This window comes from Xiphias gladius, chromosome 15, assembly GCF_016859285.1.
Source record: "Xiphias gladius isolate SHS-SW01 ecotype Sanya breed wild chromosome 15, ASM1685928v1, whole genome shotgun sequence".
NCBI classification, from domain to species: domain Eukaryota; kingdom Metazoa; phylum Chordata; class Actinopteri; order Istiophoriformes; family Xiphiidae; genus Xiphias; species Xiphias gladius.
In genome coordinates, this window is record NC_053414.1 from 2277290 (window position 1) to 2293661 (window position 16372).

General features: G+C 43.9%; 1 protein-coding gene across 3 annotated transcripts in view; it reads right to left on the reverse strand.

The window, feature by feature from the left end:
• Positions 1-1148: 1148 nt before the first annotated feature.
• Positions 1149-16372, reverse strand: part of LOC120800900 (spectrin beta chain, non-erythrocytic 1) — a 48261-nt gene continuing 33037 nt past the window's right edge. For all 3 annotated transcript variants that reach the window (XM_040147364.1, XM_040147365.1, XM_040147366.1), the window contains 17 exons: positions 15447-15710; positions 14441-14665; positions 12935-13024; positions 11679-11957; positions 11047-11177; positions 10546-10750; positions 10010-10384; positions 9126-9370; positions 8896-9034; positions 8071-8155; positions 6866-7062; positions 6055-6161; positions 5883-5931; positions 4776-4990; positions 4513-4686; positions 3662-3704; positions 1149-3385 (listed from right to left, as the gene is read on the reverse strand). In XM_040147364.1, the coding sequence (XP_040003298.1) occupies positions 3167-3385; positions 3662-3704; positions 4513-4686; positions 4776-4990; positions 5883-5931; positions 6055-6161; positions 6866-7062; positions 8071-8155; positions 8896-9034; positions 9126-9370; positions 10010-10384; positions 10546-10750; positions 11047-11177; positions 11679-11957; positions 12935-13024; positions 14441-14665; positions 15447-15710 (3042 nt within the window). In that variant the 3' untranslated portion in view covers positions 1149-3166. The remainder of the gene's footprint in view (positions 3386-3661; positions 3705-4512; positions 4687-4775; positions 4991-5882; positions 5932-6054; positions 6162-6865; positions 7063-8070; positions 8156-8895; positions 9035-9125; positions 9371-10009; positions 10385-10545; positions 10751-11046; positions 11178-11678; positions 11958-12934; positions 13025-14440; positions 14666-15446; positions 15711-16372) is intronic.

Genomic DNA, 16372 nt, shown 5'->3' on the forward strand with positions numbered 1-16372 from the left:
GACCGATCTTTTTGATGAATTTCAACCCGGCGTTCGGTCCAGTTATTCTGCTGAAGCTGCCTTGACCAGAGCAGTCAACGATCTGCTAATTACTGCTGGTTCTGACCTACCAGCAGCTTCTTGACTTGAGTGCAGCTGTGACTCTGAACTACAGCTCAGCTTTAAGCTGCTTGGAGAAGAATGTTAGTACTACTGATCCCCCATCCCCCAACTAGCATCCACCGGGTACCACACATGTACATGAGAGCTTCGTGGTCCATCTAATGACAACCTTTATGTTAATTTATGTCAATTTATGTTCATTTGTGCAAAATTATGCACAGTGCTGGAAGAACACTATTTCCCCTCAGGTTACTGGGATGTCATAGAAATGTTAACACACATAAAACAACAAATGTCTCAAAATACATTTTGAAACAGCGCCAAAAAATGACCTGTTAACCTGTGTCAGGGCATCTGCAGGTCTGGAAAAGTCTTAAAAAGTACTGAATTCAGTTTCCTCAGAACAACAAGGCCTTCAAAGGTTTTACAAATATCTTGAATATTTTTTCTTGCCTGCTGTAGGTAAAATACATGTGAGACTGATACAACAGTGGATTTTCTAATTGTTTTATGTGAAGTTATTATGTATCATTGCTTTCCATTATTTTCATTACTGCTACGCACAGTAGCTCATTTTAGCAAAAACTTAATTATTTTTTAATTGGTTAATCAATCCGTCTGTTTTCTGCTACTCATCTGGCCTCAGGTCACATTCATTGTTTAATTATATTAGTAACAATTATTACAATGCAATTATTACTCAATCAATAATTATAGGACTTTCGACCCTACTGGTTTTCTGTAATTCTTTAATCAATATGACACTGACAAAGGTATTAAACTACTTTCTATGTGGTTTTAAAAAGGTCTTAAAAAACAGATTTTAACTTGGTCAACACTGTAGAAACCCTGAGCGTCAGCTGATACTGTACCACTTCACTGGGGCAAATGTCCAAACTAATTTTCAATTAAACAAACAAAGAAATCCTGGAGGTCTGGCGCCCCAGGGCAGGTGTCTGCTTTGGTCATCCATCCTTTGTTTCTAAAGGTTAAAAATGACAGAAAACAAAGACAAACAGCTGGTGTGTAAAGTTTAAAAGCTTTAATGACATCGCACATATTTGACACACACAGAGAGAGAGAGAGAGAGAGAGAGAGAGAGGAGAGAGAGAGAGATTTAAAGTCTACAGGTGCAGTTTCATACATGAGAAAAGCCTTTATGGTCTAACTTCTGTTTAAATATTCAGCCTTAAACAGCTTCTTCTTCATTCCTATAGATGTAGTTCTGATTGTGCAGTAAGATGGCGTTAACTTCCATACATGTTCAGTACAATAGATATACAGTGACGGAGAGCAACACGAGTATCAAAGAGCAGAAAATCTGAACGCAGCGCGGTGCGAAGAGCCGACGACAAGCAAGCAACCTTCATTTCTCCACAGCTGTACCTCCCCTTCTGTCTGCAGTACATGACGTACGTTGACCATTAAACATCGACGCTTTAGTGTCTATTATACATATTGAACTTCATTATCTGTACTAGAAGGATCTGAAACATATATTAGAACCAAAGAAAAAGATTTTAAAAAATGAAGATATTTTTAGTTTTAGGTGAGTTGTTCAGGTGACACTCTGAGCCTGACGAAGCATGCACGTGGACATTTCTACATGAAAACACCCCCCCAAAGGTGATCGGCTGTTTTTAAGACAAAGAGAAAATGGTTGTGGAGTGGCAGAAGACATAAAAGTAAAAATAATAATAAAAATAAAATGCACTGTTGGTCCAATTTCTCAACGGCAGAGGAAGAATGTAGGTTGTCTCTTAAGACACCCTCACAAAATTGAGGAAATAACCCAGACCTGTTTCAAAAAAGTAGAAAAATAACAAAAATTTAAGAAAAACAAAAAGTAAACGACTTTTTAAAAAAAAGAAAAAATAAGCCTGTGGTCCCTGCTAATGTCACAGAGAAAGAGTGAGAGTGGCAGCGTTTTCGGTTTAGACATAACAGCGGTGCATCGTCGACATATAAACGAACAACAGAGCGGGAGTGGGACAGTTGCGGTCAAAACATTGTGACTAGTCCGTGGTTCATCGCTGAAGGACCAACAAATCAATGAGCAAAGGAGTGAGAGAGGCGGCCGTTTCCGTTTAGATGTGACGCAAAAGTGCTTCGTCATCGACAAACCAAAAACGTAAGAGCAAAAGCAGCAGCGTTTTCGGTTGATGACGGTTAACAGAAGTTTGTCAACGATGAACCGCCATTACATCACCATGTGTAAAACGCACTGGTTCTCATATGCAGTGTTTGTGTTTGACCCGAGCAACGCCACGACCGACTACACGAGGAAAATCAAGGCAAATATTTAAAAAAACGAGAAGGAAAAAAAACCAAAACTGCATTGAGCATTAACAGAAAAAAAACAGCCCGAAATCGCAGTTTGGTGAAACTTTTAAAGTTTTCTGCTGCTCGCTTGAACTTTCTCAGCTGACAGACTCTGTCACTGGCTGTTCAGTAGTGATGTCAACATCAGGTGTGATTATTATTGTGCAAATGAGTCACTCAGTTTTAAACTTAAAAATCCAAGACATTTATGGCTGCAATTTTTCACACGAAATTCAGTTTCTCTGCGAAATATTGTCACAATTAGTGGATGAATGGATTTGACGTCAGTTTTGTCAGATGTGTTTCTAAAACCTATGCAGATGTTCTCAGAGAGAATCTAATCGTTCTTAGCAATGAAGGCAGGTTCGAATGAACAGGAAATGTCAGAGGTTGATGGCCGGTGAAGTCTGCAGTCTGAAAACTGTGTCTGACTTTACGAAGGTCTCATGATGGAGTGGTGAGCGCTGAATTCACCTGCTCAGAGAGGGTTGGTAAATAACACTGCAGTAATCTGCAGTATCAGGGACGTTTCAGCAGCTTCATTTCTCTGGACAGGAAAAGACCTTTGTGAAGCTAAAAGCAGCAAAAATTTGAAAACACGCTCTGAGGTAGATTCCAGTTCTTTAGGTTTACAGATAATGAGAAATTATGCATTTTTTAAAGAAGCTAAACATGACATGTCCTACGTCAGAGCGTGTGTCCAGATTTATTCAGTTTCACCAACGTGCTCGTGTTTTACTTTCTACTGTTTCTTCTTGCTGAACAGGCTGAAGCGTTTCTCCTTGTCCTTCTCTTTGTCCTTCTCTCTCTTGCCGGGACTCGACTCGGTGGTGAGCGTGATGGCCGCCGGCAGCGTCTGAGCACGCACAGACACCGGCGTGCCGGGGTTGCTGCCCTGGACGTCGGAGCGGTCTCCGGTGCTGGCGTTCAGGATGGCCTGGATCCAGGTGCTCATCTCCTCCTGCAGGGGGCGACACAGGTCAGAGAGTCTACATAGATATCTCACATCTCCTGACTGATAACAGGTCAGACGATAGGTCCAAACACCGACATCATTGAAGTTTTTATTATGATCCATTATTATTATTTTCATGCCAAGTTTCTGCAGCCAAAACTGTCCATGGTGCAAACGGGAAATTTTCAGTGTGGATGCGAGAAATTTTCCTAAAAATATTTTTATAAATCTGTGTTTGACTGAAGGGAAAAAAAAAAAAAAAAAATTATAAATCAAACTCACTTCATCTTTGGTTTGGAACAGATACTCGTTTCCATCAGTCACTCTGAAAGAAGAGGAGAAGAAGAAACGGAAACTCAGTTCAGGTGGGAAAGCAGCTTGAAGATCCAACCAGGACAAGCCAAAGCTTGTCTGGGACCTTTTACAGGCTTTGATGACACAATAATGCAGCTGTGACCAGATCTCAGTGTTTATCAGCGTCTCTGTTACCGGCTCCAACTCCTCCATCAGTGGAGGCTGCTGGATGAACAGGTGATGAACGACAACACGGTAAAACACAGGATGGAATAACAGAAAATATGTAGAACAAAGACTGAACATGGATAAACGCTTCTGCTCACAGCTGCATTATAACCAACATTAGAGTCTGATAGAAACCAGTTATTGTATGTTTAAATAAATAGCAGAAGTGAAGAAAAGTCTGATCACTTATTTTCACTCCAACAATTAATTTTTGTATTTATCTTTACATGTTAAATGGAGCCACAAGGCAAAACTGGAGACTAAAACTCAAATCTGTGCTGGGGACAGTCTCAGTCTGTGTGGTCCTGAAGGCTCTCAGCTGTGATCACTTGAGAGAGCTGCCATGGTTTCAAAACTCAAGGTTGTGCAAAGTTGAACAAACATGTACATTTGTACAATTTAATTTGTACAAATGATGTGTTTGTTCATATTCGTTGGCATTATTTTAAAAGCAGCCCAACCAGCCGTTCCTCTGATCCCTCCCCTTTCATCTGTGTGAAGAACAGGACCAGACGTATCACAAACTGAATCCACCAGAGTTCAGTCTGACACACAGACACTTTCAAATTCAAACGGTTTGAGAGTCGGACTTTTCCCCAAAACCTTATTACCTGAGTTTGAAGACGTGTTTCTTCTTCTTGTAGTCTGAGGCCACGTCACAGGTCGCCTCCTTCAGGCCGATGGGTAACTCGTTGTGATACGGGACCCCCTGACCCGCCGCCTTGCTGTCCTTATAGAAACCCATCTCCTGGTTGTTGATGACACAGTACACGTTGTGCCACGACCTGCCAATCACAGAGCAGCAGGATCACCTGATGAACAGGCTGCTGAGAGGAGTGAGACATCTGCTGCAGAGGAGGATCTTTGTTGTTACCTGTTGGAGGCCTTCTTGTTGTGGCCCTCCCACTCATGTTTGCGGTGCAGGAGTCCCTCCAGCTGTGAGGACGACGAGTCCTGGTTCTTGGAGGGCAGCGTGGACGACTGGCTGGTTTTACTCTTCCTGCCGGAGGTGGGGGAGGCGGTTGGGCTCGGCTCCTTGGAGCTCCGCTCTGCCACGCCGTTCACCAGATCTCCAGCGTCCACAACGTCCTGAACGGGGCCGATGAGAGGACAGAGAGGTTTCACCCATATGACCTTAAAAAACCTTCTGAACACACAGGACTGGAGCGGAGAGCTGCTACTGATTCTTTCAGAACAGTATCACTGTGTCACGAACAAAGAATTAAAATGTCTAGAAAAGGATAAATTTGCATTTATTATGTGAGATAAAGAAAATGTTATCATTTCTCCAGATAAAAAAAAACAAACAAAAAACACCACCCGGTATTTTTGCTTAATTTTTAGTGAATTCTTTTTTCCACACAACACTTTATATTTTTGTCATTTTCTTTAGTTTTCCTCCTAATATCCTGCGAAAGACCTTAGAAAGTAAATGCAGTGGGTCTAAAGATGAAATAACTACATTCAACGCGTCCTGATGATCAAATGTTTGAATATTGTTCTTATTTTTATCGTTTTCTCTCTTGAAATCCCTGTTTTTATGCCCGATTCTTGTAAAGTTTGGTTTCATTTCTCTTTTCTTTGCACCTACAGTGGATGGTTCTGTATTCTGCGAAGCACTTTGTAACTCTGGTTTTCAAAGGCGCTACAGAAATAAAGTTTTTAATTATTATAATTATATGAAAACTCATTGGAGAACAGGAGCTTTCATGCATCACGGTATAAAACCCATAGACTCAACATGTCACCACCATGAGCTTATCCGCAGTTGATCAGACTGAGGCTGGGATATCACCATAGTAACCATCTACAAAGAATTACAGATAATGTGACATGAATTATCAGTTCATTAGATGCTAATTATTTAATGCTGAAACACATGAAACTGCACAGTTACACACGTATCAGGATACGAATGGTCAATGTGGCATAAAGGCAGAATGACTGTTCATTAACACCCGTCGTTAGGGAGAGTACCGACCCGAGCAGAGTCCTGATCTGACGGCAGTCCGTTCTGAGTGATGGCCCCACTGCGGAGAGAGACAGAAACATTCGGGTTGGATTTAACCACTCAACGACCCACAGCGTCAGGCAGAGCCGCGGCTCCTCCGACGACACTACATGTTTCTCTGAATCAGTCCCAGAGCTTTCACCTCTGCTGCTGAGACTCCTCCTGCTGAACCACAGCTGGTTCTGGGGACGGAGGCTTCCTCCTCCTCTCCTCCTCCTCCTGCTGCCTCCTCACCTCCAACAGCTCCAACTGGAAACAGACAGACACATGGACAGCTGTGATTGGCTGCACAATGATGTTTATTTTTTATGTTCTATTTATCACATTGTGTTCATTATCCGAACCAGCCTGACTGTTCCCATCTCTGTCTGTGGAGAACAACACACAGCCAAGTTAAAGAGAAATGAATTTTCTTCTCAACACTTTATTATATTTAAGAATAGGATGATATTTCGTCCTCCAAGGATCACAGCACCTGCGCCAATCCACCACTACGCCCGCTACCCAACAATATAAATGCCGAGAGGCCGTCGAACTAAACGCATTAGTCCTGCGACACTTAGATTTGATTTTTTTAAAGGAAAAAGACAAGTAATATAAAACCTTAACAATCAAAGACATGGAAGAAAACTAGCCTGTCGTATTAAGAGAAGAAAAGAAAAATAAACTGTTCAGCTTCCTCTTCAGACTGGGAAAATCTGGCTCCTTACAGCTAAAGAGTTTCTACATATGAGAGAAAAGGAGTGAACGTGTACACACAGCTTTGCCTCTCCAGACTTATCTGATGAGAGTTTTCCTTCCATAATAACAAAATGCATTTCTTTGCAGAGTGAGTCATAATATTAATATGAAGGTCAGTCGTGTTTTAGCTTAAAACGAGCTTCTTTAGTTTTGAGAAATGTATTCTGATGCATGAATTTGACCATGAGGTGTTTTTGTCCCTCTGCGCTCACCGTAGTCAGCCTCTCCAGGGCAGAGAAGCGCTCCTCCCAGGTGGCCGCTGACTTCTCAAAGGCCTCGTGGCGTTTGATGAGTTTCTCGACCTCGTCCACGCTCTGACCCATCTCCCTGCTGGACAGGTAGGGCTCCTGGCCGAGCAGCCAGGCCTCCGCCACCCCGGCATCCCGGGAGAACTGGTGCACCTCCAGGACTGAGGGTGAGAGGGGGGAGGAGACGGGCGGGGTGGGTGGAGACACATTACACAACCATTGGATACTAATGCTTCGCAGAGTCCTGACTCTGATGACGAGCTTTCACACCCAGACAAAGATATTGTCTTATAACTGGTGCAGGGCGGTGAAGGTCACGTCCTCCTAATATATGAACTTTGACCTCCTGCTATTGAACAGGAACATCATCAGAAATAACCCGTGGAATGCTCCTTTAATCGTCTAAGACCAGATCGTGAGATGATCTGCACAGCTCGGTCTCTTCTCAGCAAATCTTTGGAATTAAATCTGAGCTGATGAAGCTTCCTGTGAGCAGCTACGCTCCGTCCTGATGGGGCGACGTGAGTCCGCCACCTGCAGCGTTTCCTGATTGGTCGGCGCTGGAGGTTTGACGGACAGCTGAGAAGAAGCTCAGTCAGCTTGGGAGCCCGAGGAGCATTCATCAACACTGACTCATAACTTCGGCGTCCAATCAGCCGCCACTTCCGATCATTTATCGACTCGATGGCTGCAGGGTCGCAGATCTGGTCACACTGATTTCTGACTTGTGACCTGTGACCTCTGATGCTGCCTGAGTCTTTGGGTCATGTTTCCACTGAAACCAGATGTTTGTCTTTTAAAGTGTCAGTCTGGAAGATTATAATGAAAATCTTCCAGACTGACACTTTAAGTTTGTCTTGTACATATACCGTCAATCACTGCATTTTCAAAATGAGAGATTAAACATCTAAATCACACTAAAAACCAGTTTTGCAGGAGCGCTACAGTACAGACTGTACGATGAAAACCACAGGCTCGGAGCTTCTAACAGAGAGGGAAGATGATCCGTCACAGCGTCGAACTTGCCAACCTCTTCTTTTAGGACGGATTCAGATTAGTCGGAATAATAACGATCATGTCTGTTACATATTTTACATCCGGTTGAAAAGTGTGCACATGCCTGAAGGGCTGCAGTGATAAAACAGGGAAACTGTGTGTTAGAGTCTTACTGAGTCGTAGCCACTCCCATCGATCCTCCCACTTGTCAATCATCTCTTTCCTCTTGTCCGTCAGCTGCAGTAACTTCTCTTTGATCTGAACGACACAAACACAACCACTTCAGAACCACTGGTGAAGTTTGCTTTGTTTTTATGCCAACGTTCCCTACTTTTCTCCCATTTCTGAAAGTCTCCTCTATACTGCAGACTCTACTGTGGGGGAGGGAAACAATTGCTTCACTGTGGGAGGTGTTTTCTGTTGCTTCTCACTAAAAAAACTTTCCAAAACATTAAAGACAAAAAAATCTGATTAACGAAAACAACCGAATCTTTAAGTTTTAGTTATTTAAAACTTTGGATACTTAGAAATTAAAGCTAATAACTGAAAATGGGATTTTTAAAAATCCAGATCGACTAAATGGATTTAATACTTTTGATTCAGATTTTATAAAACGCTGTTAAACACTGACTCTAAACTCAAAAGCAAAGCAACACTCACACGACACCTCCCACTGTAACATAATACGATGGTGTATTAGTGTCACTGTAAAAAAAAAGTCAGATTTCCGCATATAAATGAAATATTTTGAGAATAAATTTTTAAAATTACAAAAAATGTTTTTCTCAAAATATATTGTCATTTTATCTTTTTATTACAACTTTTACTCAAAGTATTGGAACTTTTTATTTTTTTAATGACATTTTTACAAAATATTTGACTTTCCTCTTGATAACATTGGCCCTGAGACTTGTGATGTAACACACACACACACACACACACACACACACACACACAGAGTATACATACTGTACAAGACTCCGTGTCGACGTGCTCACCTCCTCGGATGCGTAGTGTTTTCTGGCCAGCAGGGCTTTTCCCAGCTCGATGCAGGTTGTGAAGCTGTCGTTTCGGGCGTCGATCTCTGCTTTGATGCCCTGATGGTTGTTCATCAGCAGCTCCACCGATGACACATCTCTGAAAACGCAGGAACGCAGCTTCAGTTATCACAGCGCTGCTCAGATGACATGTTGTTAATGTGCAGCAGGCAGCGGCAGACGCCTTGTACCTGGGTTTCTCCTGGGCCTCGATGAGCCGGATCACGTCATCCATCCACAGCAACAGGTCCCGGACCATGCTGAAAAACCTAAACTTGTCCCCAGTGTCGAGGAGGCGGACCCGGCGTCCGTCGCAGGCCTCCAGCAGAATCCTCCAGGCCTCCAGCACCTCGGTCTCCCTCCGCTGGATGTCGTCGGCTTTATCGCCGGCGTACGCCGACTGGAGGCGCACCGCATCCTCCTGGAGCTGCCTCACCTGCCGCACAGAGTCAAAGGTCAACTGACTGGAATCATTTCTTTGTAAGGTCACATGAGGTCAGAGATGGCGTGGAGCAGCAGCAGTCTGCTGGGACCAAATGAATGTACAGTAAATGACAGTAAATGTAAATGAATATTGAATCAGTCACATCGTGGCCAATGTCGCTTAATAGGATCAGTATCTGAATCTAAAAAAAACTGGATAGAAATCATGAATCGTCCCCAAAGACTGAAAAAACAAAATTGAGATCTTTTGCATGACTGTCACAAATGCCAACTCCAAAAACCTGCTTTAAGCTTCAGCATTACTAAAAATTTCTACCTCCTACATGAGAAGCTGCATCCATCTCCTCCACATTTGTCATAATTTTTCTTTCGCCATTTTTTATGGATGTACAGTAGCTAGGAAGCTAGCTAGCCACGTAGGAGCATGACGCTAACATTGTTAATCCCATGTACTATGCTATTTGTTTCTACAACTGGGGAAATAACTGAAAATAAACAAATCCTACCTGTTTCAATCACTGAAAAAAACTGAAGATGTGAATGCAGCTAGCTTGTATCCATTTAGCAAGCTAACTACCATGGCCCCATAAACCAAAGGTGTCCCCATAAAGCAGGTTACAGTCTGACTGACCTGTGTGCCCAGGGCCTGGATGTCATGTTCGAAGGTGGTGTGCATCCTCTGCAGCGTCTCCACTGTGTTCTGGTCTCGGCCGACCTCCTCCGGCAGCTTCTTCTGCTTGTCCAGGATGCGTCCGAGGATCTCCTTGGCATCATGGTAGAACTTGTGGAGCTCGAAGGAGGCGGCAAGGATCTGCGTCCTGGTGTCGATGAGCTCCAGCAGGTCAGCCCAGGCCTCGTTCAGCCCGTCTTTCCACTCCGCCACCGTCGCTGCATCGCTGTGCCCGGCGTTGATCAGCTCGTCCGCCAGACGGTTAACGGCGTCCACGCGTTCCTGACCGATGTTGCCGGTGTCCCGGGCAAACTCCCGGAAACGTTCCTGCAACATCTGAGCACGGAGGACACAGTTCAGACGTCGGGTAGTAGTATTGATGTAATACAGTCAGAGGTAGCACATTGCAGGTTCCACAAAAAGATGCATAGTAGTAATAATAATAATAATAATAAGACTAATAAGTTGTGTCAGTAGTGGTGCTTTTGGTGACATACAGTAACATGTTCGTAGTCCTGTCCCAGCTCGTGTGACCCGGCCACCACCTCCCGCTCAGCGATCCACTGCTCGAGGTCGTCGACCTCTCGGTTCAGCTGGAAGAGGCGGTGCCTCTCGTCCAGTTTGCCCCGCCTCTCTTCTGACAGGTCCTTCAGGCCGGCGTACAGCTTATCCACCTGAGACTGACGCATGCTGATACGCTCACTGACAACACACGCACACGCGCACACACACACACACACACACACACACACACACACGCAATCCTGTTACTGGGCAGAAACCGGACTCTACTGGGTGAACTGGTTCAGATACAGACACACTTTTCTGGGGGTCACAACTCCATCCAACGGGGACAATAAACAACAACTGTGAATAATAGAACAATAATATGAGAACTGATATCAGACATGTCCCCTTGTGGCCCTTAAATTGATTAATGCAGGTTTAGGTTTTTACATCATGGTTTGTCCTGACAGTACAGTAATACAAACGTGTACCTTTCAGGGTGTCCATCACCCACCAGTCCTCTGCTGGTCTTGGACAGCTGGTGGACGGTCTCAGCGTAGTCCTCCACCGCCTGCTCCACAATCTGGTGCTTCTTCAGCATGGCGACAGCACTCTGCTCATCCTGAAACACGCAGAAATAACCTTTAGTGTTGCGGCTTTCTATCGTCCCGAGGGTGAAGGTTTGCTCTCAGAAGTGGGGGAGGGAGCCATGAAAAGTCCTTCAGTTCTTAAAAATGCTAACTAGGACCAAAGAGATACGCAAAGCAACTACAAAGAGACACCAATGGACAGTAAGGTGATGCAAACTGACCAGAAGCAGACTCAAGACGATCACCTGTAGTTGTTTTGTGTCTCTCTGAATCTGTGGCTCTGTGGGGTGGTGGTGGTTATCATTTCAGGCTAAATGTGCTTTGGTGGTTCAAACAGCTTTTAATGTGAAAAATCATCAGGAAGTGTTGAATGTTGTTGTCATTAGTCATGAGAGCTTGTTACTCTGATGAAATCAGTAACTCCAGTGATTATATAAAGTAGTGTAAAAACATTATTTCCGTTCAAATTAGCAGAACGTTGAGTGTGTCGTGACTCCGATTGTTGATGTACCGATGGAAGTTCACCCCCCCACCTTGGCCTTCTCCTCTGACATCATGTACAGCTCCTGCTCGCTCATCCAGGCCTCAGCCTCTGCAGCATCGAAGTAGTATTGCTGGGCCTTGTGGGCCTCCTCAAGCCGGCCGTGTCGTCGCTCCGCCTCGTCCATCAGCTGCCTCCACAGCTCCCGCAGGTCGGCCAGACGCTGACGGATAACGTCGGCGTTCGAGGACTCGTCCTGCAGGAGGCTCTGACTGCGCTCCAGGATGTCGTCTATACGAGGCTGATGGCCCTGGATCTCCTTCTGAAGAGTCTGAGGAGGGACAGGAGGACGAGCTCTAATCAACATCGTGATTATTTCACCCGTTTAACTTTTTCTCCCTGTTGGTTCTCTCATACGAATAAGCAGATCAAAACCTGATGTTTTATTGTGTAATAAGGGAACCCTGCACACACTCAGTCTTATCTCTTTGTAAAACAAGTTGAAAATGATTATTGGAAACAAAAATAGCCTCTTATGGGCATAAACTGTAATATTAAACCTAGACGACAAACAAACATACGGAGACATAACCGGTAGTGAATCACAAAGAACAACGATAAACTGCATCCATGTGTTTTAAGGTGGCGCGAGCTTCCTGAGAACGAAGGACATGTCCATAGTCAAACACGAACATGATGGTTGACTGTACAGTTTCCTGTCCTCAGCAGACAAATCTGCTTTATTCTGATATAAGAAACAGAATTTTTGTTTGAAAGTCAGACTGCTGTCCAGCCCAAGTCTTAGGTATTCCTAAGGTTGGACAATTTCAGATTCAGTACCATGAAGTGTTTGGAGATGAGAACTTGAATTGTGGGTTCTTGAAAATAAAACGCATTTTGTCTTGACAGTGTTCGCTACAAGTTTGAGGTTCTGCAGAAACGTCTGAAGAACGTTAAACGAAGACTGACGTCTTGATAAAAAATTCAGTTGATGAGGATGCGGCTCAGATCCACCTTCACCAAACAAACCGACAGGCGGTGTCCGACAACCACCGGGCTTCAGCACCAGTTCTCACACATCAGATAAACAACATCATTCTGGTGACCTCAGGTACCTGAAGCCTGAGACCAGCCTGAGGAGCCATGACGTTTGTCTGATGTCCAACAACTGATGCTGAAACACACGTCGACATGAGCGAAACTAGAATGCATTAGTGAGATGTGTGTATACAGCTGACCCTGCTCTGCACACCGACTCTGCCGAAGCAGCAGGCCGCACTTTAAGTAAAAAGTGAGCGGGTCTCTCACCTGGTTCTTCTTGATGAGCAGCTGGACGGTCTGCAGGTTGTGTCCGTGGTCGGTGGACGTGGCCACAGGCATCCTCTCCTGAACCCACAGCTGGAAGACACAACGTCAAAAACCCTCTGAAAACTACAGTGCTTCCATGCAGACAGTCCGATCTTCTGCTGTCTACTGTTAACAACACCTCAGTCCTGATGGTGGGACTCACACAACCACCTGCAGCTCACAGTGCTGGAAGTTCGTCAGAAACCCGCCGAACTCGCTACAGCTTCAACAGTTTCACCAAAGCGTGACGAATCTTCCATGTGCTGCACACTGACAGTGAACGTCAGATTTATCAGACAGTCACAGATGCGTGTTGATACATTACATTCATTTCATTCCCATTCATTTGCATCTTTAAAAAGACAATTTTGACATTTTTCTACATTTTTTTCTCATTTCAAAATAAAAATTCGTGGGAATTTCTGATGGATTTGGAAATAAAAATTAAAAAAAACCAAACAGATAACAGATATTAAACTGTCCATGATTCTGAGCAGCTCATCCACGTTGACTTCAGAGCTGCAAGCAACAATTATTTTAATTATCAACTAATCTGCCAATTATTTTCTTGATTAATTATTTGGTCTGTAAAACATCAGAAAATTATTTTTTTTAAAGCCATTAGAGCTAAAGTTGAAATATTTAAGCAGCCTGTTTTGTTGAACCAACGCTCAAAGATATTTACTTTACATTTACTTAACTGAAATTGATTTCTCTTGATTTTCTGTCAGTGGACCAACTGATTAATCGACTAGTTGTTTCAGCTCAGTGTATTTAAACTAAAATCAAATTAAATACATATTAATATTAATTTTAAATTACAATCCATGCTGACAGGTTGAGGACTGTTTGATTCAACTGAAAGCTCCAGAACAAGCGAGATAGTGTCTCTGGTTCAGTTTCAGTCTCTGGGTCAGTTTCAGTTTCTGATTTAGTGTCAGTCTCTGGGTCAGTTTCAGTGTCCGGGTCAGCTTTAGTCTCTGGGTCAGTTTCAGTCTCTGGGTCAGTTTCAGTTTCTGATTCAGTGTCAGTCTCTGGGTCAGTTTCAGTGTCCGGGTCAGCTTTAGTCTCTGGGTCAGTTTCAGTCTCTGATTTAGTTTCAGTCTCTGGGTCAGTTTTAGTGTCCAGGTCAGCTTTAGTCTCTGGGTCAGTTTCAGTCTCTGGGTCAGTTTTAGTGTCCGGGTCAGCTTTAGTCTCTGGGCCAGTTTCAGTTTCTGATTCAGTGTCAGTCTCTGGGTAAGTTTCAGTCTCTGGGCCAGTTTTAGTGTCCGGGTCAGCTTTAGTCACCGGGTCAGCTTTAGTCTCTGGGTCAGTTTCAGTCTCTGGGTCAGTTTTAGTGTCCGGGTCAGCTTTAGTCTCTGGGCCAGTTTCAGTCTCTGATTCAGTGTCAGTGTCCGGGTCAGCTTTAGTCTCTGGGTCAGTTTCAGTCTCCGGGTCAGTTTCAGTCTCTGGGCCAGTTTTACGTACGATCTCGTCCTCGACGTCTCGGTTGAACTGGTGAACTTCTCTTGATGCCACCAGGAAGTTCCTGCGGCGTCTCAGCGGCTCCAGCAGGTCCTGGAACTTCCTCTCCACCAGCTGCCTCCGCCCGTCCACCTCATCAGTGTCCTTCACCTCCTGACCCAGAGCCTTCACCTGGCTCTGCAGCTCCACCACCTCCCTCTGACGCACCTCCACCTGGTTCTCCAGCATCTGCAAAGGGGGGTCAGAGTCAGACTGGTACTACTGCTACTGATACTACTCCAGCACCAGCAGGGGGCGAGTCAGACTGGTGCTTATACTGCTGTTGGTAACACTACTGTTTATATTTGTATTAATACTTCTACAAGTAACAGTACTATGACCAGCAGTGGTAGCTTCTGGCACCGGTACTGGTAATACTAACACCAGTACCCCAGTACACCAGTACTACTAGTGATACTACCACAGCTCTAAGTACCACTGCTACTCTTTCTGTTACTAGTGCTAGCACTTCAACAGACACTACTTCTATTAATGGTAAATCTACTATTAATGAAAGTAGAAATCAGTGGTGGACCCAGTATTCTAATGGAAAAGTATCATAGAACACAGTATAAATGAATGAATTCAAATTTTACTCAAGTACATTACTATTATCAGTAAAATGTACTTAAAGTATCCGAAGCAAAAGTACTCATTCTGCAGAAATCAGAATGTCTATAATTACATCCTATATTACTGTAATAATTATCAGCGAAGCATTGATTATACAAGCGGTATTTCATGTTGCAATTAATATGCATATATTTTATAATATTTTAAAATCTGTCGATGTTTTTGTGTAAAATCTGAATCTTTAAAATGATCACTAACTACAGCTGTCAGGTAAAGGTGGTTGAGTAGAAGTATAAAGAGGAAGAAAATAGAAATACTCAATGAAGTACAAGTTATTTTCCACCACCGCTGGTACTGCAACTGATCTTACTACCACAGTAAAACCCTGGGGTGGTACCTGTTGTTTCTTGAGCAGGATGTTGACGGACGTCAGGTCCTTGCCATAGTCGTCCGACTGGATCTGACCCTCGAGGCCGACCAGCCACTTATCGAGGTCAGCACAGCTCTGAGTGAACAGCTCGGCCTTGTTGGCGTCGAACAGGCACTGGGCCTTGGTCTGCGTGGTGGACTCTAACTCCTCCCACATCGTGTGGAGCGCCGACAGCTTCTCCTTCACCACCACCTCTGTCTCCGGCTTCTCCGACACCAGCAACATGCCGTCCTACAGACGGAGAAACCAGGTCGGGTTAAGGGGCAATGAAACGGTGCTGGGTGGTTTGAGGCGTTGTCTTGTCTCAGGGCAGGTCACACTAACATGACGTGCTGGTGTCCAGTGAAAGTAAAACAAAAGGATTCACTATCCCCCGACAACATTCGGCTGTAGGCTCCATAAATGAAAGCTGACGACTTCTGAAATCAAGGCGTGTTTTTACTAAGCTGCGACAGCTGTGTTGATGCTACGTGTGAATTATAAACGAAACTCGTACGTGTGTTGTTTCATTGCAGTGGCAGAATTAAGTCAAGTCAGAACGAGTCAGGTCAAGTAATTTATGCACACACCCTGAAATACCCACATTTTCAATTAAATTAACAAATATGATGCCTCAATGTCAACAGATAAAGTTCAAAGTAGAGGCCCCTTTAATCTACTGTATGTTAAATTCACTTATACATTAAAGTACTGATTTAGTTGTTAGTTTTACTCCACAAGCATTTCACCTTATTAAAGTTTCGGAGGCTTTAAAATCCAGGTATTCTGTTTGCTAGTGGTTATCTATTCATTCTGTTGTTGACTTACATGACCTAGATGCCGCTGATCTACTCTGCACTGACCATGAGTACAGTTCTGCATGTACAGTACAGTTAATGCATCATTTACTGAAC